This window comes from Talpa occidentalis, unplaced genomic scaffold (assembly GCF_014898055.3).
Source record: "Talpa occidentalis isolate TD23 unplaced genomic scaffold, MPIMG_talOcc4v2.1 talOcc4.7, whole genome shotgun sequence".
NCBI classification, from domain to species: domain Eukaryota; kingdom Metazoa; phylum Chordata; class Mammalia; order Eulipotyphla; family Talpidae; genus Talpa; species Talpa occidentalis.
In genome coordinates, this window is record NW_023605083.1 from 120,643,402 (window position 1) to 120,660,532 (window position 17,131).

At 57.1% G+C, this 17,131-nt stretch overlaps 4 protein-coding genes across 10 annotated transcripts; 3 read left to right on the forward strand and 1 right to left on the reverse strand.

Moving 5' to 3' along the window:
- The first annotated feature begins 87 nt into the window (after window positions 1–87).
- Window positions 88–3,264, forward strand: HSD17B1 (hydroxysteroid 17-beta dehydrogenase 1). The gene is made up of 6 exons (XM_037492464.2): window positions 88–258; window positions 366–533; window positions 657–836; window positions 1,003–1,096; window positions 1,533–1,710; window positions 1,799–3,264. Exons 1-6 carry the CDS (start codon window positions 162–164, stop codon window positions 2,042–2,044), a joined length of 963 nt encoding a protein of 320 aa, XP_037348361.1. The 5' UTR covers window positions 88–161; the 3' UTR covers window positions 2,045–3,264.
- A 591-nt stretch (window positions 3,265–3,855) lies between these two features.
- COASY (Coenzyme A synthase) lies at window positions 3,856–7,906 on the forward strand. Of its 3 annotated transcripts, XM_037493941.2 has the most exons (10): window positions 3,856–3,925; window positions 4,338–5,048; window positions 5,592–5,806; window positions 6,069–6,200; window positions 6,321–6,510; window positions 6,591–6,655; window positions 6,843–6,927; window positions 7,097–7,194; window positions 7,284–7,430; window positions 7,531–7,906. In XM_037493941.2, exons 2-10 carry the CDS (start codon window positions 4,349–4,351, stop codon window positions 7,588–7,590), a joined length of 1,692 nt encoding a protein of 563 aa, XP_037349838.1. In that variant the 5' UTR covers window positions 3,856–3,925; window positions 4,338–4,348; the 3' UTR covers window positions 7,591–7,906. The 3 variants fall into 3 exon arrangements, with proteins under 3 accessions (XP_037349838.1, XP_037349837.1, XP_054545251.1); XM_037493940.2 differs by lacking the exon at window positions 3,856–3,925 and having other exon boundaries at window positions 3,932–5,048; XM_054689276.1 differs by lacking the exons at window positions 3,856–3,925; window positions 6,321–6,510; window positions 6,591–6,655 and having other exon boundaries at window positions 3,932–5,048.
- A 628-nt stretch (window positions 7,907–8,534) lies between these two features.
- Window positions 8,535–14,888, forward strand: MLX (MAX dimerization protein MLX). 4 transcript variants are annotated; one of them, XM_037492787.2, is made up of 8 exons: window positions 8,535–8,629; window positions 9,018–9,096; window positions 9,584–9,673; window positions 9,911–10,017; window positions 10,283–10,382; window positions 10,525–10,624; window positions 10,945–11,146; window positions 11,834–14,887. In XM_037492787.2, exons 1-8 carry the CDS (start codon window positions 8,588–8,590, stop codon window positions 11,888–11,890), a joined length of 777 nt encoding a protein of 258 aa, XP_037348684.1. In that variant the 5' UTR covers window positions 8,535–8,587; the 3' UTR covers window positions 11,891–14,887. The 4 variants fall into 4 exon arrangements, with proteins under 4 accessions (XP_037348684.1, XP_037348685.1, XP_037348686.1 ...); XM_037492788.2 differs by having other exon boundaries at window positions 9,060–9,096; XM_037492789.2 differs by lacking the exon at window positions 9,584–9,673 and having other exon boundaries at window positions 11,834–14,888.
- On the reverse strand, window positions 12,494–16,994 carry PSMC3IP (PSMC3 interacting protein). 2 transcript variants are annotated; one of them, XM_037492792.2, is made up of 9 exons: window positions 16,863–16,937; window positions 16,674–16,774; window positions 16,413–16,502; window positions 14,275–14,386; window positions 13,672–13,817; window positions 13,499–13,552; window positions 13,320–13,379; window positions 13,140–13,236; window positions 12,504–12,877 (listed from the first exon to the last, which is right to left on the reverse strand). In XM_037492792.2, the coding sequence occupies exons 1-8, from the start codon at window positions 16,894–16,896 to the stop codon at window positions 13,180–13,182; spliced, it is 654 nt and encodes a 217-aa protein (XP_037348689.1). In that variant the 5' UTR covers window positions 16,897–16,937; the 3' UTR covers window positions 12,504–12,877; window positions 13,140–13,179. The 2 variants fall into 2 exon arrangements, with proteins under 2 accessions (XP_037348688.1, XP_037348689.1); XM_037492791.2 differs by having other exon boundaries at window positions 12,494–13,236; window positions 16,863–16,994.
- Window positions 16,995–17,131: the final 137 nt, after the last annotated feature.

Below are 17,131 nucleotides of genomic sequence, written 5' to 3' on the forward strand. Positions count from 1 at the left end.
TGGCTCAAAGAGTGCCTTGAAGTATAACCTTGAGGTTATACTGAAGACACAACAAGGGGTGGGGACCCCAAAGGCAGGGGCGGGGCAGAGGAGGTGATATCTAGTCTGGACAACACAGCCTAGCACCACAGGGTGCAGCCTAGCATTGCACACATGCTCCAATGGACCGCACAGTGGTACTCATCACCGGCTGTTCCTCTGGCATCGGCCTGCACCTCGCCCTGCGCCTGGCGTCAGACCCATCCCGGGGTTTCAAAGGTATGTGAGTGGACCTGGTGGAGAAAAGGCATTAGCCCCTGGGCCAACAGGGGCCCTAGGTAGGAACGAGCAGAGAATTGAGGTCCTTTTCCACTGCAAACCTCCAGTATATGCCACGCTAAGGGACCTGAGCACGCAGGGGCCTCTGTGGGAGGCAGCCCAGTCCCTAGGATGCCCTCCTGATACCCTGGAGACGCTGCAGCTGGACGTGAGGGATGCAGATTCCATAGCCGCTGCCCAGGCACGTGTGACTGAGGGCCGTGTGGATGTGCTGGGTGAGCCTCCTGGTGACACACTCTGCCCAGGATCCTTCCCTGTCCCAGGCACAGGGAACTCCAGGGGACCCAAGCCGGGTGGGGGGTGTGTGAGGCTGGTTGGGTTGGCCTCTCTCCCCGCAGTGTGTAACGCCGGCCGGGGCTTGATGGGGCCGCTGGAGATGCACCCGGCCAGCGCTGTGGCCTCCGTGCTGGACGTGAACTTGATGGGGACCGTGCAGATGCTACAGGCCTTCCTGCCGGACATGAAGCGTCGCCGCTCGGGCCGCATTTTGGTGACCGGGAGCTCAGGCGGCTTGATGGGTGAGAGGCCAGTGGTGCGTGGGAGACAGGGCCAGTCCAAGGGACGGGGTGTAATCAGAAGGGACCAGGCCTGGGGAAAACGGCCCCAGACGACTGCGGGCACCTGGGGCTCTCTGGGAGGAACTCAGTCCCAGGTGTTCGTCAGCAATTTCATATCCCCTCAAAGGGCTGCCGTTCGGCCCGGTTTACTGCGCCAGCAAGTTCGCCATTGAAGGTCTGTGTGAGAGTCTGGCAATTCAGCTGCTGCCCTTCGGGGTCCAGTGAGTCATCGCCCCGCCCCAGAGCCCTCAGAGCCGACTTCGAGGGCCTCAGCTCCCTAATTAGTTGGAGCTATTCTCAGGTGTCCTCCCCAGCCCCTCCCTACTGCCGCTGGCATTTGCCAGGTGCACACACGGTCTTCAGGGGCCCTGGGCACCTGTTATCCCCCTTCACCTGCCGACCGAGCTGGTGCGCAGTTAAGGCCCAGAGAGGTTAGAGGATGGCCCAAGGTCACGCAGTGGCAAGAGACCCAGCCAGGTTCGAACTCCGGCGCTGGGGCGGCCTCAGGAGGACGCGGGTTTTCCGAGGGGTTGAGCGGCCGCGCGCGCAGGCAGATCCCTCCTAGGCGCCCCTGGGGGCGGGCGCGGGCGGCGCGTTTGGGGCTGGGCTGCGGCCTCCGCCCGCGCCCCGGGGCACTCGCCGCTCTCCCGCCCGCAGCGTGAGCCTCATCGAGTGCGGCCCGGTGCGCACCCCCTTCCTGGAGAAGCAGGAGGGCGGCCCCGGCGGGACGCTGGACGGCGCGGACCCCGAGACCCGCGAGCTCTTCTCCCACTACCGGCGCAAGTGCGAGCAGGTCATGCGCGAGGAGGCGCAGGACCCCGCGGAGGTGGCAGAGGTGGGCCCGGGCGGCGGGGCGGCCGGAGCGGGGCGGGCGGCGAGTCCCCGCGCGCAGCCCCCGCCAGCGCCGCCTCCCGCCGCCGCAGGTCTTCGTCGCCGCGCTGCGCGCCCCGCGGCCGGCCCTGCGCTACTTCACCTCCGAGGGCTTCCTGCCTCTGGTGCGGCTGCGCCTCTCCGACCCCAGCGGCCTCAGCTACATCGACGCCATGGGCCAAGCACTGTCCGCCGGCCCTGTGGCCGAGGACCCCAAGGGCGCCCCGGCTGAGACCGGGGCCGGGGCCGGAGAACGGGGGAACCCTGAGCTTGGCTCTCCTCCTGCTGCCCTGCAATAAAGTGTCGGCCCACTGCCGTCTCTTCAAGCTCTCCCTTGCGCCGCCCCCCACGCGCGTTTCTGGGGGGGCGGGGTGGCCTCCTGGTTGCATAACCTTGCGCAACTGCTGGTACGCCCAGAGAGGGGTGATGGGAAAAGATCACACTAGCCAGGAATATTTCAACCTGCGTGGAAACTGAGACTCAGAAAGAGGAAGGAGACGAGTCCATCCTATCTCAGCCTGCACAATGGCCGTCCCCGGACACGTGGGTCGCCTCCTACCCCAGGGCTTTAGAACTGGCTGTCCCCTCTGTCTGCCTTACCTTCCCTGATTGCCTCTCCTCCTTTAGGGCTTTGCTGTTTTCCTGCAACCCTACTTAAGATAGCATTCTCTCCCCTCCACTGTAGCCCCCTGACCTGGTTTTATTTTTGCATTATAGCACTTATTACCAGACGTGCTATGTTTCCTGGCTTATCGACTATTGTTATAGATTTATTTATAGCTTTCATTCTCCAATTCTAGGCACACAGCAATCTAAGCGTCAGGAAGACAGAGACTTTATTTTGTTCAAGTACCCCTTGAGCCTAAAACTGAAGATAGGGGGAACTAAATACACACTAATAAAAGCGACATGGGAGACCGTGTGACCAGGTGTTCAGGGCATTTTTGCAGTCTGCATTTTGTTTCTTCAAATCAGGTCTTCACTTTAAAATCTAAGATGCCTCCTGAAAGAAGCCAGATTCCATTCTGTGTGGCTTTATAACTTTTTTTTTTTAAAGATTTATTTTATTTATTTATTTATGCAAGCACTGGGTACAATCAAGCGCGGGAGGGTGAGAGAATTCACCAGAGCCAGAGCGGGGAGCAGAGCAGGCAGAAGGACCGAAGTACACAGCGGGCGGCAGGAGAGTTCTGCGCGCCATGTGGGACCCTCCTCCGGTGGCCGGGGAGCAGCTGGAGATCGAACCGGCGCTGCAGAGGCTGCGGGCAGCCTCGCAACCCAGCGCTCAACCCCTGCGCCACCAGGGAGGCCCTGTGACTCTTCCACCTTTGACTACAGGTGCAGATCCAGGTTCTGTGGGCCAGAAGCTTACACACTTTGGGGGGGGCTGCTTTAAAATACAAAACAATAAATTGAAAATTAGGTATGAAAGTGAACATTTATGGGGGGCGGGGAACTAAGCACATTGCTGGAATCTTGGAGACTTGTTTCTCTCCCTTTTGAGATCTCCGGGGAAAATTGATCTGAAATGTTTCCTGGCTTCCTCTCCCCTCGGAGACTCGTTCCAATCCATCCAGAACAATGAGCTGCGTGGAGCACCCCTCGCCCCCACCCCCGCGCGCTGGGTCCCCGGCGCTAGCTCCCTGTGCTCCTCGCCATCCCCCGACAGCTCTCCTGGGCTCCCTTCCTCTCTCCCTGAAAATGGCGCGTCGCTGGTTCTGAGTGGTGTGATCCTCGGACCAGGAGCCCCAATTTAAGCGCTACCCTCCGACCGCTACTTGGGTCCCCGCAATGCATTCAGCAGGGGAGCCCGGCGTTGGTCCCGCCTCTGCCGCTGTCCCCCGGTGCACCAAGAACGGCCCCCCCAGATTCTGGTTCTGAGGAGCACCCGTGGCGCGGGCTTTCAAACCCTCCTTGCCACCCCGCAAGCCCCAACCGCGCGGCCCGGGTCCGAGACCGAAGATTGCGCCGCAAACGCAAGGGTCGGGGCTCAGCCCCACCCCAGGGGGAGGACGCGCCCCGCCCCCCCCGAGGTCTCGCGAGAAGCCTGCCGCGAACGCTCGCGAGGTTTGGCGCTCGCCGTGCTCGGAGCTGCAGTTTTCAGGCTACTGCTTCCGGGTCGCAGCCGGGGGAGCCTCGGCGGAGGTGCCCGCGGAGCCAAAGGCCGGAGGTCTCCGTAGGTAAGGGGCCGACCCGGGCCTGAGCGCGCCCCGCTCGTCACCTCCTTTGGCTCCTTGAAAGTCCCGGTGCAGCTTAGCAAGAGGGCCCAGGGTTTCTGGACCCCTGGCCCTAGGACTCTGGGGCTCCTGCTCAGTTTCCCCCCCCAGGATTTCGATTCAGTTCGGCTATTTTGCTGCTCCGTTTGCGAGATGAGGAAACCCCGGCTTAGAGCTCAGCCCCGAGGCGCCATTGGCCAGGCCCCGTCCCCTCTCCCGGGTTCCTCTCCGTCAGCTCCGAGACATACCGAGACCTATTCGATCAGGACCTGCTCCAGGCCCCGTCTCTTGGGTCCAACGCCCCGTACAGATCTCGGCCTCAGCCACATTCCCCACCAGCACCAATCACCCTCAAACCCCCCTCCCCTGTCTGCAGGGCTGGGCAGCATGGCCCTGTTCCGGTCGGGCCTCCTGGTGCTGACGACTCCGCTGGCCTCCTTGGCTCCTCGCCTGGCTCCTATCCTGACCTCGGCGGCCAGGCTGGTGAATCACACGCTCTATGTACACCTGCAGCCTGGCATGAGCCTGGAGGGCCCGGCCCAGCCTCAGTCAAGCCCAGTGCAGGCCACCTTTGAGGTTCTCGATTTCATCACACACTTCTATGCTGGAGCCGACGCCCACAGGCACCTGGACGTCAGAATCCTGCTGAGCAACATCCGAACCAAGAATGCCTTTCTTCCTCCCCTGCCCAATTTAGTACAGAACCTGGCCCACCCGCCGGAAGTGGTGCTCACTGACTTCCAGACCCTGGATGGAAGTCAGTACAACCCTGTCAAGCAGCAGCTAGAACGTTATGCAACCAGTTGTTATAGTTGTTGTCCACAGTTGGCTTCCGTGCTGCTATATCCCGATTATGGGTCTGGAGAGCTGTCCGTGGAGCCGCTGGATGTCCCCTTACCCTCCACCATCAGACCAGACTCCCCCATAGCCAGGTCTCCAAAGCAGCCTGTGCGGGGCTATCAGCGTGGCGCTGTGGGTGGCACGTTTGACCGCCTCCACAATGCCCACAAGATCTTGCTCAGTGTGGCATGTATCCTGGCCCAGGAGCAGCTTGTGGTGGGAGTGGCAGATAAAGACTTGTTAAAGAGTAAGTGGGACAGACCCCAGATTAGGGTGGTGGGGGCCCCCCCAAAACTCCTTGCCCCAACCCATCTCCCAATGCCAAGATTAACAAAGGGCCGCCCTTTACTTCTCACCCCTCCCAATGCCACAGTGCCTGGCACTTGGTGCTAAGGGACTCTTGTTACATGAATGAATGTAGCATTCTTGGTGAGTGGCCTAGTCACCAATCAATCAGAGTCACCTGATTGTGAAGTCAAGAAATCTGCACTTTTAATAAGTTCACCAGCTATCTGATAAGCCCTAAAGTTTAAGAGCCTAGGATAAATGGCTGTGTGAGGTGTAGAAGTTGGAATGCTGGATGTGACTCCCGTACCCACCAGCACCGCTAGTTCTCTGGACAGGTGTCATTCCTTGCAGCCCAGCTCCCCCTTCACACACCACTTCCCAACTTAGCCCTTCCTTTCTGCTACTCCTCTCTGTAGAGAGGCTTAGGGACACTCTTCTCCACACTAAACCACGTTCTTCCTTCCCAATAAAAAGATCTCACAGTTCTGCATTCCTTCCCCAGGCAAATTGCTCCCTGAGCTGCTCCAACCCTACGCAGAACGTGTGGAACATCTGAGTGAGTTCCTGGTGGACATCAAGCCCTCCTTGACTTTTGATATCATCCCCCTGCTGGACCCCTATGGGCCCGCTGGCTCTGACCCCTCCCTGGAGTTCCTGGTGGTCAGCGAGGAGACCTATCGTGGGGGGATGGCCGTCAACCGCTTCCGCCTTGAGAATGTAACCCCTGAGGGAGACTGGTAGAGGGAGTGGATGGGGATGGAGAGGCCATTGTGGGGGGATCTTGGAAGTACCATGTCCCCAGAGGAGGGAAGAGAGGATCAGGGTGGTGGGAAGAGGCAAGGAGGAACTGGTTCCCAGCTTGCCCTCTGAGACAAGCGCTATTTCCAGGGTAGGTAGGAATGGATAAGGGGGCAAGTTGGGTTTCAGGTATTTGCCTTTATTCATCTCCTTCTCTCTCCTCACTCCTCCTTTCCCCCAGGACCTGGAGGAGCTTGCTTTGTTCCAGATCCAGCTTCTGAAGGATCCAAACCACAAGGAAAACGAAGAGGACAAAGTCAGCTCCTCCAGCTTCCGCCAGCGAATGCTAGGAAGCCTGCTTCAGCCTCCAGAGGTAAGCCTGCCCCCCCGCCCCCCCCTTGGGTGGGCTAAACATGCTGGAGAGTAGAAACTAAAGGGTTCAGAACTGAGCAGGACCCTACTAACTCTGGGATTTCCTCTCACCTACCCTTAGAAAAGGCCAGAGCTTCCCTCGTGTCTCTACGTGATCGGGCTGACAGGCATCAGTGGTTCTGGGAAAAGCTCAGTAGCTCAGCGGCTGAAGGGCCTGGGGGCATTTGTTATAGACAGTGACCGGCTTGGCCATCGGGCCTATGCTCCGGGTGGTCCTGCCTACCAGCCTGTTGTAGAAGCCTTTGGAACAGGTAATAACTGAGGAGGGTTGGTGGTAGCTTTAAGTGAGGAGATGGTCTGGCCTCCTTGCTCAATCCTCTCTGTCCTCCAGATATTCTCCATAAAGATGGCATTATCAACAGGAAGGTCCTAGGCAGCCGGGTATTTGGGAACAAGGTAAACACCCATCTCTCCCAAAGGCTCCTCAGCTGTTACTAGACTCAGAGATTGGAACCTACTGGACCTCTCTGGTCTGGCCCTGATTGCCAATTTCCACTCATCTGTTCCCAATTCCCCCCCTTTGGGCTGGCTCGGTCTCTGAGGGAAGGTAACCTCTGCCCGCACCCTTTATTCCCCTCCGCAGAAGCAGATGAAGATACTTACAGACATTATGTGGCCTATTATCGCACAGCTGGCCCGGGTGGAGATGGATCAGGCTGTGGCTGAGGGTGAGTCGGAGGGATGATGGGTACAGTCTAAGGAGGTAGTTAGCTGATTCTCCCCCTGGGAGCATCCTGCCCCACCCCAGCTCATCCATTTCCCCAGCACTTTTGTTCATTGGCTGTCTGACTTGTAAGTGGCGAGGTTCTGCTCGCGGTAACTGGGGTCTCCCTGCAGGAAAGCAGGTTTGCGTGATTGATGCCGCCGTGCTGCTCGAGGCCGGCTGGCAGAACATGGTGCATGAGGTGTGGACCGTTGTCATTCCTGAGACTGAGGTATCTGGAACCCACCCCCAACCCGTCCCAGCTACACACTGCATCCTGCTCTGAGTCGGTGGGCTGACAAATGCCTCATCTGTGCTCAGGCCATACGACGCATCGTGGAGAGGGATGGCCTGAGTGAGGCCGCAGCCCAGAGCCGGCTGCTGAGCCAGATGAGCGGGCAGCAGCTTGTGAACCAGAGCCATGTGGTACTGAGCACCTTGTGGGAGCCAGAGGTCACCCAGCGCCAGGTGGGTGCTCACAGAAAGGCTGGGTTGTGGGAGGGAGTCTCCAGTGGATGCCTGCCTAACCCTGACCTCTCTTCCTCTCAACATCTGGGCCTACTCAAAGGTGGAGAAAGCCTGGGCCCTCCTGCAGAAGCGCATCCCCAAGATGCTGTCAGGCCCATGAATGACAAGTTCCCTGTGGGGCCAAAGTGGCCCTTGGAGCTGATAAGAGATCCAGCGGTGAGAAGGAATGGGGACCTCGATGTTCACCCAGCTTGGGCCTGGAGGACTCTGAGCTAAGCTGGGCAGGGCAGGGCTGGGCCCAGTGGATACAGGAAGCCTACCTAGCGCGCTGGTGTTTGGCCACCACTGAGGATGTGGCTCATGAGAGCAGGCCTCTTGGAGTTCCATCCCCACTCATGTCAGGGTTCCGTGATACCCATGGCTAGGCGGGGCCAGGACAAACACTGGAACTTGAAACAGAATTAAAGGTGAATGTTTCCAGGTGCTGCCTGTATGGTGTCTGCTTCCTGCTCCAGTGCCTCTCTGGGTATCCTTGGGACCCTTGAGTCAGAAGTGCAGGGCCCAAGGCTGAGCTGGAAGCTGTTAGTGTGGAGGTTGGGGCACGGCCTTCCAAGACTGAGGTCAGCCCTGGCCCCCTCTCTGACTGGCTGTGTGCTTTTGTGTAAACTGGGTACCCTAGTTTTCTTATCTGTAAAGGAGCGAACTTGGCTCACAGGCTCTCCGCAATCATTAACTCCCCGTGTGCCAGCTGCCGGGTTAGGCGCAGGAGGAGCTTCCCTCACCAATCCTGAGGCCTGGCGGAACCCGAAGTGACCCGGACCGCTGGCCTGGTGCGGAATGTGGCCTCTAGCCTGTTGAGCCGGGTAATGCGCGTGCGCACATGTGCAACACTATTCGATGGGCGCCTTTGAGGAGACCCCATTTACAGAACGTGTTTCGTAGTCACCGCGCTTCGAAGGCCCACCCTGAGGGAGGGCAGGGACAGACGGGAGGACGGCCCCTCCTGCCACCGTTTCGGGGCGGCGCCTGAGCTGCGCACGCGCGCTGCCCCGCCCCGCCTCGCGCTCGCGGTTGGTGGCTCGCGGTCACGTGGGCGGCCTCGCCTCTTCCTCGCGGCAGGGCCCGGCCTCCGGTGGCTTCCGGTGTGGCGGTCAGCGATGACGGAGCCAGGCGCCTCGCCCGAGGACCCCTGGGTCAAGGCAAGCCCCGTGGGCGCGCACGTCGGCGAGGGGGGCGGGTCGGGTTCGTGCATGTGGAAGGTCCGGAAGACACGGGGGTTCCCTCAGGTCCCCAAAGTCCCGCGTCCCCTCCCCCTTTGGCCCCCGCCATGGCCCCGGCGCTGCAGAGAAGAGTTTTCACCCCGCCTGCACCGAGGTGGGGAGGCGCGTGTGAGCGAAGGCATTGGGGGACGGGAGGTGGAGCAGCGGGGGTGGACAGGATCACGCAGAGGGGCGTCGGTCGGCCCCCCGGCCTAGCCTGTCTTGGCTCTCTGGGGGAGTGTTCGTTTGACCGTGCACCCCGGGGCGGGGGCGGTGTGCACACGTATGCACGCGCTCGCGTGGAGTGAATGGAAGCGCCTTTCCTCAGGGTCGGAGGTCTGATGGACTTCTCCCTTGCTCGGTGCCGCAGGTGGAGTACGCTTACAGCGACAACAGCCTGGACCCGGGTGAGTGCCTGCCTTCCGCCTTCCGCCCTGGAGGGACAGTCCCACTTGAGCCCCGTAGGTCTAGGTGGCTTTGCCAGCCACACCAGAGCACAGGCCACTGCCCCTGAGCCGAGTTCCTGCCCTGAGACAGCGAGGGAGGAACTGGAGACAGTGGCAGGAAGCGTCCCTCTGCTCTGGAGCACAGCCGCGATGGAGATAGTGCTAGCAGGCCACTCTCCCCCTCCTTAGGCCTGACTGCCACTTTGTGGGCCAGGGGGAATCTCTGCAGACCAGTGAGGCAGTGTAGACACTAAGGACAGGAGCCAGGCAGTGTGGCATGACAGGAAGTGGGTGGCCAGTATGGTTGGCTTTGGGGTTAGAGAGAAGTCAGCATTAAAGGGTCAGGAAGCCATTGTGCCTACAGGTGTCAGGGGGCCTAGCAATGACTCCCCCCTTCCAGCCCCCCACCTATCCCTACCCTTTAGTGATTGGGGCCTTTCTTTTTCAGGGCTTTTTGTAGAAAGCGCCCGCAAGGGGAGTGTAGTGTCCAGAGCTAATAGCATCGGCTCCACCAGTGCCTCTTCCGTCCCCAACACAGGTAGGCAGCAATCTGCCCCACCAGGGGATTCAGATATGCCATCATTGTAGTATCTTTCCTAGACAGGGAGCCCTAGTGCTAGACACGGGGTCTCACCCTCTCTCATGTCATCTAGGATAGCAGGTCCATTTGCCATCTCTGAGCACCAGGTTCCTCTTCCCCACTGGGGAACGGTGGGCTAGCTGGGTCTCACCAAGCCCCAGAATGACCTCTCCCTGCCCCGAACTCTGAGTGTAGATGACGAGGACAGTGATTACCACCAGGAGTCCTACAAAGAATCCTATAAGGACCGGCGGCGGCGAGCACACACTCAGGCTGAGCAGAAGAGGAGGGACGCTATCAAGGTGATTGGGGAGGCCAGCGTCTCCAACAGCGCAGGGGAGTGCTCCGTATTTCAGATTCGCTCTCTCCTGACCCCCTCAGACAGTCTTAAGCAGCCTTGGGGGCAGCTAGTGTAGTCCCCGGACTTGAACATTCCCCTTCTTCCAGATCCCTACCACCCTTGTGAGTTTGTGTGCATGGAGCTTTGGTGTTATGGAAGAGAAGTGTTGTGCTAGTTTGCTTTAAACTCTGAGTTAAGGGACTCCAATTCCCCTGCTCTATCCACAGAGAGGCTACGATGACCTTCAGACCATTGTCCCCACCTGCCAGCAGCAGGACTTCTCCATCGGTTCCCAGAAGCTCAGCAAAGCCATTGTTCTACAGAAGAGTATGGCAAGGGAGAGTTTCAGGGGGTAGAGCCAGTGGGGCTGTGGAGAGGGTGGTCATTTTAATGGGAGAACTGGGTATGGGGGAAGAGGAACAAAATCAGTCTTGTCCTTCTGGTTGAGACTTCCTGTGTGTCCACCCAGCCATTGACTACATCCAGTTTTTACACAAGGAGAAGAAAAAGCAGGAGGAGGAGGTGTCCACGCTACGCAAGGACGTCATGGCCCTAAAGATCATGAAAGTGTAAGCAGGGGTGTGTGTGGGGGTGCACAATGGGGGAACCAGGACTTCTGAGGCCAACTTCAGTTCACACCTTCCCTTTGGTGTCTACTCAGAGGCAGGATTCTGTACCTCAGCTGTCCTTTACACACAGCAGACACTCTGAAATGCCTAGTAAAGAGGGTGGGGTCACTTTCTGACCTGGAAGCAGTTGCTGGCTGATGTTAAACATGTCCCAGAAGTTCTCTAGGAATCCCCTTCCTGGCATGTACAAAGAGTAACCATGTTATTTTTCCTTGGCTGGTAGAGTTGCAGCCACTTAGCCCGGGCCTGCTTGCTTTCAGGAACTATGAACAGATTGTGAAGGCACACCAGGACAACCCCCATGAGGGGGAGGATCAGGTCTCCGACCAGGTCAAGTTCAACGTGTTTCAGGGCATCATGGACTCCCTGTTCCAGTCCTTCAATGCATCTATCTCCGTGGCCAGCTTCCAGGAGCTGTCGGCCTGTGTCTTCAGCTGGATCGAGGAGCACTGTAAGCCTCAGGTACGGGCAGCAGAGGCCACGGGAGTCTATGGTCTTCTCCCTCCCCTCAGGCAAAGTGGCCCAAGCCATGATTTGTGCAGAAAAGCTCTCAGGTTTCTTGAGAGTGTTTCTATAACTCTGAGTGCTCGTTTCCCACTCTGCTTTCTTCCTGGTCACGCTTCATCTCACGGTGTGGCGTGAGCACTCACTCTTGCCAGCCCAGCTCTGGGTCTGTTTAGCCCATGTTATGGCTGCCTCCGGTACTCATGGGCCACCCAAGTATGTAAGTCCCCATCTCTTGCAGCAGAATTACTTTGGGGAAGACTCCTGGCCTTCACCCCCAGGCCTACTGGTTTTCCTCACTGTCTTCTGCTTTTGAGACCTGCTGTGCTTCTTTCTGAGACTTATCTCTGAGATTTGCTTATTTCCCAACCTTTCTATTGTGAAACAAGTTAAATACACTGCAGAAAATTTCACAGTGGACAACCATAAATTCTACCATAACATATTATATATTTGCTCTATCACATAGTTATCCACTCTTTCCTCCCTTTTCTCATCCTGATTTGGAGGAACTTCAAAGTAAACTATAGATAGCCCTGTTCTTGGGCTTTTTCGGCTGTCTTCAAAAGAGCACGAGGCAGGCTTGGCCAAGCGGCTCTGTGCCCTCCCTGAGCTTGGTCTTTCTTCCTCTGCTGCCCTCACCAGACCCTACGGGAGATCGTGATAGGCGTCCTGCACCAACTGAAGAACCAGCTTTACTGACCGGCTCTTGGAACCCGCAGAACAGCCAACAAGAGGCCCCTGAGCCTTGCACTTTGAGTACAGAGCCGCAGGGCTGAGGAGATCGGACTGAGATGCCCACTGCACGCCGTCAGCTGGTTCATCCTGGGTGTTTGCTTCCCCAGCCTCCTATCCTCAGTGGGGCTGGGTGTCTGTTTTGTGAAAACTCCTAATTAATTTATTATATTGACCATAAAACTCAAACCTACCCAGTCACCCCCCCTCCCCATAGAAGTTCTAGGGATAGAGGTCTGCTCTGGGCACCCCAAAGAGCTCCTGGCCTTTCCTCTTTTTCTAAGCCTCAGATTTCTGCTCATGATCAACACGTTTGGGAAATCCTGCCTGCCGTGTTGATCCCTTGGACAACATGTGACCCAAGTTTGACCGTTTTGGCAGTAGTTGGGAGGGTGGAAAGGGGTAAGAAGAAATATTCCCCCAGAACCAAAGAGCGAAAGGCTGCCTCATGCGTAGGTTAGGGCTGCCTGGTCAGCCCAAGGTGAGGCCACAACTTTCTGGCCAGCTCAGGGCAGGGCTGCCAGGTTCCTGCCCTTACCTCCTACTCTATGGCCCCTTCCTCTGCCATAGGCAGTAGAGGGAAGCAACCTGCCTACCTACTCCGGCCCTTTCCCCACAGGCAGCAGCACTGCACGGCAGTCACGTGTGACACAGCATCACATACTGGTTTTTTATTTTTGTAAACGTCAACAATGCAATTTTGCTAGTTACAACTCTGAAAAATTAACTGGGCCTCAAAACCACTTACAGCCTTTTGATCAAGTGTATCTGGGTCTCTACTACCTCTCATTTCGCCCAGGTCTTGGGGTGCCAAGAGGGGGTAGAGAAGATACTCTAAAGGCTTCTTGCGAGAGAGAGTCCAGGGTGAGGCCTCGGGCTACTTGAATGTTGTGTTGAGTAACCTCTCTCTATCCTGTTCCTCAGGCTTCCTACTGCCTTCCTCAGGTTTGATATCTGGGAGGTTTGATTATCCAGAAGTTAAATATTTTTATATCAAATTATGTTACAATAAATACCGTCAAATACTCTCTTAGCATTGTTCCAAGTTTAAACATTAAGCTCAAGCACCTAACACATGAATGATGAAATGGGCAAATCCACTCAGGACGACCACCCCTCCACCCAGTACTCTAGTGTACGGCCCTCTCCTCGCTGCTCTGCTCACAGGCACAAAGCAGGAACAACAAAAGCTGGCAAGGCAGCCAGTGCAGGATACCTGTGTTCCCGTACCCCAGTCCTGCCTGAGGGCCGGCTCCTCAGGGGTCTGGGAGCTTGACATTGTAATCTTCATCTGTTTCTATCCCAACTTCTTCCTACGGGGCAGGGAGACAAGTGAATGACTTCAAGGCGTGGACAGAGGCAGAGCAGACCCACTTACAGGGAGAGACCCACTTACAAAGAACTGCTTCTTGCTCTTGGGGTATCCTTCAAGGATTGCATCACACAGGTCTGTTGCCTGACAAACAAAACCGCCCCTTTTCAGATGGGCTGTGCCCAGTTCTGCCTGCCAGCTGTGTGATATTGGGCGGCAGCCATTTCCCAGGACTGCCTGCCTTGGGGCTTCCACACACTTACCATCCTCTTCCGCTTTCTCCATTCCTTGCAGTACTTCTGCCTCTCTCTGTACACCTAGACAGGGAGAACAGGTTCCTCTAACCAGCTCAGCCCCACTGCAGCCACTCAGCCCCAGTTCACCCCCATCCTCCTCTGGTCCTGCACCCTGCCTGACCCCCTCTGTCCCAACTCACTTGTTCTTTCTCTTCCGGAGTCACATGGTTGGTGGCTGCTTTGATGTTCTTCAGTCTTTCTGTGTAGCTGGCACATTCCTTCTTTAACTCCTGGATCTCTTTCTGCATCTCCGGTGTGGTCAGCGCGCTAGTCAGCTCTTTCAGCTCTGAAACCACATCTCCTTATGGTCACTTGCTACCCCTGAGAAAGGGGTTCTGTCTTTCCCAGTGGCTATCCCCCCTGAGACAGGAGACCAGGCCTCAGAATGGGTTCCATATTCTAGAAATGCTCAGGGGAGACGAAACAGTTTTCTCCTCCATCGACTAGCAGTGTTGGGGTGTGAGGTTGAGCAGACTCAGGAGGAGGCATTTAAAGAAGCAGGAGTAAAGGGAAGTGTGGGCTCAGCACACTGATAATCATGATAGGGAAAGCAAATGCAGGTCTTGCCCATTTGTGTTCAAAAACTGCAAGACATGTCTTCTAATGTGATGCCTATTGCAGCCCAGCAAAGGAATCTTCCTGCAACAAGACAACACTGTGGCTGACAAAGCACTCATTTAGCAATTCATAACCTCCAGACTGACCTGACTGAGGGGCACATTCCCAGGGTGTCCCAGTCCTACCTGCCTCCATGTGGCGGCAGCTCTGCTGCAAGCTCTGCACCTTCGCCGTGAGGGCCACGATCTTAGCGTCCAGACTCTGGAGGTCGGCATCGCTCACTGTGTCAAACTGGTCCTGCCAGGCAAGTGGAAAAACAGAAGTGGGGTAATGTGAGGCACAAGTTAGGGACCGACATCTGGGAAGGCAACATTTACATGAGGAATTTGGGGCTCCCCAAGGATATCCACAGGACCCAGGAAAACAGTGGGACAGTACTGCTGAGAAACCATTCAGTTCAGTACCAATAAAAAGGTATAAAAGAAAGGTTGAGACCTGATGCTTGGCCTCAAGGAGCTTCTAGGTGGACAGGACACTGAATAGGACAAAATTACCTTTGAGTTTAGTGCTAAAGCCACTCACTGGGCTGAAGGAGTAAAGAACATTCTTCTCAAGGTGGCAACACTAAATTACGGACTTCCATAGAGGGGAGACTCTGGGCAGGCAACGAGGCATGGTGGGAGGTGTAGAAGTCTGGGAGCCCTTCCATGAAGGGCCAGCTAGTAACAGAAAATGATCACACTGGGGTCTAATGGGACCTTGTCAGTTCATGACAAAGAGTTTAGGTTAGAAAGGACACGAATGCCTGCCTGGGTGGGTGGGTGGGCTCGCCTCTAGACAAGGTGAACTCTTAGCGCAGGAACCTGCAAGCAAAATCCTGCCCCCCCGCCCCACCTCCAGAGGATAAACACTTTGCCCCTTTACAGAAAAAAGCCAACTTCTTTCAGAGAGCTTCAACAGGGTAATAATATGATGAAACCTATTTTAGGAAAAGTAGCCTCCACAGTGGTTCAGTTTAGCGAGTAAGTAACATCTACTGGGGGTCAGATTCTGCGGGTGTTCCGAGTAAGGAACACTTCAGTTCAGTGAGGGGTACAAGGAAAAAGACGCCTGGGATACAGCATGCCTCAGCATTCACAGCATTCAGGGAAGATAGGCTATGCTGGCGTGAAATCCTAAAAGATAAGCAAAAATTAGGGGGGCAAAGAGGAAGAGGGGACTAAAAAACCCCAGGCAGAGGGAGGGTAATGAGCAAAGGGGACAGGAAGAGCACACGTAAACATGCTAATGGATGGGGGCTGGGGCAAATCTCCACGTGCCTTTCCCCTGTGCCAGGGGGTACGAGAGTTTTTAATAGGCAAATGGCATGACTAGATTTGTCTTTTTTTTAAATTATTTTTGAAGATTTATGCATGCATACAAGAGCTGGGGTACAGGCCAGAGGTGTGGGGGATGAGAGGACTCACCAGAGACAGAGTGGGGAACAGAACAGGCAGACTGACTGAAATACACTGCTGAGGGGAGCAGCAGGCGAGTCAGGAAAAGTCTGCTGCACCATGTGGGTAGTTGCCTGGCCGGGGATGGAACTCATGCTGCAGTGGCTGTGGACAGCCTCATAGGTTGTGTCTTAACCCCTTGCACCACCAGGGAGGCCCCTAGATTTGTCTTTACATAGATCATCTGGCTGCTGTGTATCAGACATGTTTGAGGCCAGGAGACCTGTTGGGAGGGTATTGATGAGGCGCCAAAGGAGCAGTGAAGGCGGCCAGAAAGATGAAGTCAAGAAGAGAAAAATCATCTGGCCTTAATGACTGACTAGACAGGGAAGGGGAGTCAACAGCGCGTCCCAGGCTCTGGCTTGGGTCAAGAGTGAGTCAGGAGGAGCCAGTTTAGGGGGACAGACGAGGCCTTCTACTTTGGTGATGCTGATTCTTAAGTGTCTGAAAGGCCTCCAGGAGGAGGTGGCGGCTGGACACACACTTTGATGTCCTATGTGTTTTGGGAGGGAGTTGGAGACAGAAGAAAATCGTGGTAGACGGTGGTCCTAGTAAGAGCCTCCTAGAGCAAATGGCTCTTGGTAGCCACAGTTCAGGATCTTCTGTCCATATTTTAAATCTGCAAATCTTACGAGGTTCAGAGCACAGCGGGGGAGGGGGGCTTCCACACTGATTTAAAGAAAGTCTGAGGGCTCGTTAATAACCTAGCACAGGTGAGTTTCATTGGGGGCCTCCATTCTCCCGCAGAATTAGAACAGACACCGGGACTGACTGGCCTGACGTCGGGCTCACACACAGGTGATATAATCTGCGCGAGTTTTCCTCACCTGGTCGGCAAAATAGACCTTCTGCTTGCCGTACGTCTTCTCTTTGATCTTGCCCTGCTGGGCCAGTTGCTCCAGCGCCTTCACCACCGCCTGTCGGAGGAAGGGGCGGGACCTTCGAAGAGCGACTCTGGGCGCCCGGCAGGGGGTTCCAGCCGGTGACCGGTCTGAGGACGTCCACGGCTAAGGCGGCAGCCCCGCGAGGGCAGGTCCTCAGGCTGCTTCGCGGGGGCCCCGGGGGAGGAATGCCGGGAGGGTCCTCACCGCCTTGCCCAGCCCGTGTTCCCGCTGGAGGTTCCCGAACACGTCCTGGGCGCTGTAGGGGCGGTTCTGCTCCTGCAGGTAGCGCAGGAGGATCCGGGGGGCTGCGGCGAGACGCGGCGGGGAAGGGGGTCACTCGACGCCCCGCCCCCGCCCCCCCCCCGGGTCTCCCCGCGCGCAGGGCCCTCTCACCTCCCGCCGCAGCCTCCGCGCGGCCTTTACTCATGGTCTTTCCCGCCACCGAACTCCGAGGGCCGGAAGTTCCCGTTGCTCGGGCAACGGCTCCTTCCGGCGCCGCGGCGGGGCCGCGGGGCTCAGGCGGGGCCTGGCGTGGGGGGCGCCTTCGCGGGGGCGGAACGGCCCTGCCCGGACACCGTAGCGCCGGGGTCTCCGCCTCCGCCTCCACGCCCTGGGGCCTGGAGACCCCGCGGCGGCCGGTCGCGCGAGACTTAGCGAAGCTG

Bases quoted from the DNA above. Each gene is read 5' to 3' on its own strand.
- HSD17B1 (XM_037492464.2), top strand. From the start codon at position 162: ATGGACCGCACAGTGGTACTCATCACCGGCTGTTCCTCTGGCATCGGC. The intron at 259-365 runs GTATGTGAGTGG...GCAAACCTCCAG, and splicing joins CCCATCCCGGGGTTTCAAAG to TATATGCCACGCTAAGGGAC. The intron at 1,097-1,532 runs GTGAGTCATCGC...TCCCGCCCGCAG, and splicing joins CTGCTGCCCTTCGGGGTCCA to CGTGAGCCTCATCGAGTGCG.
- COASY (XM_037493940.2), top strand. From the start codon at position 4,115: ATGAGGAAACCCCGGCTTAGAGCTCAGCCCCGAGGCGCCATTGGCCAG. The intron at 5,049-5,591 runs GTAAGTGGGACA...TTCCTTCCCCAG, and splicing joins AGATAAAGACTTGTTAAAGA to GCAAATTGCTCCCTGAGCTG. The intron at 7,195-7,283 runs GTATCTGGAACC...ATCTGTGCTCAG, and splicing joins TTGTCATTCCTGAGACTGAG to GCCATACGACGCATCGTGGA.
- MLX (XM_037492787.2), top strand. From the start codon at position 8,588: ATGACGGAGCCAGGCGCCTCGCCCGAGGACCCCTGGGTCAAG. The intron at 9,097-9,583 runs GTGAGTGCCTGC...TTTCTTTTTCAG, and splicing joins CGACAACAGCCTGGACCCGG to GGCTTTTTGTAGAAAGCGCC. The intron at 10,383-10,524 runs GTATGGCAAGGG...GTGTCCACCCAG, and splicing joins AGCCATTGTTCTACAGAAGA to CCATTGACTACATCCAGTTT.
- PSMC3IP (XM_037492791.2), bottom strand. From the start codon at position 16,896: ATGAGTAAAGGCCGCGCGGAGGCTGCGGCGGGAG. The intron at 13,818-14,274 runs GTAGGACTGGGA...ATGTGGTTTCAG, and splicing joins CTGCCGCCACATGGAGGCAG to AGCTGAAAGAGCTGACTAGC. The intron at 13,380-13,498 runs GTAAGTGTGTGG...TTTGTTTGTCAG, and splicing joins GGAGAAAGCGGAAGAGGATG to GCAACAGACCTGTGTGATGC.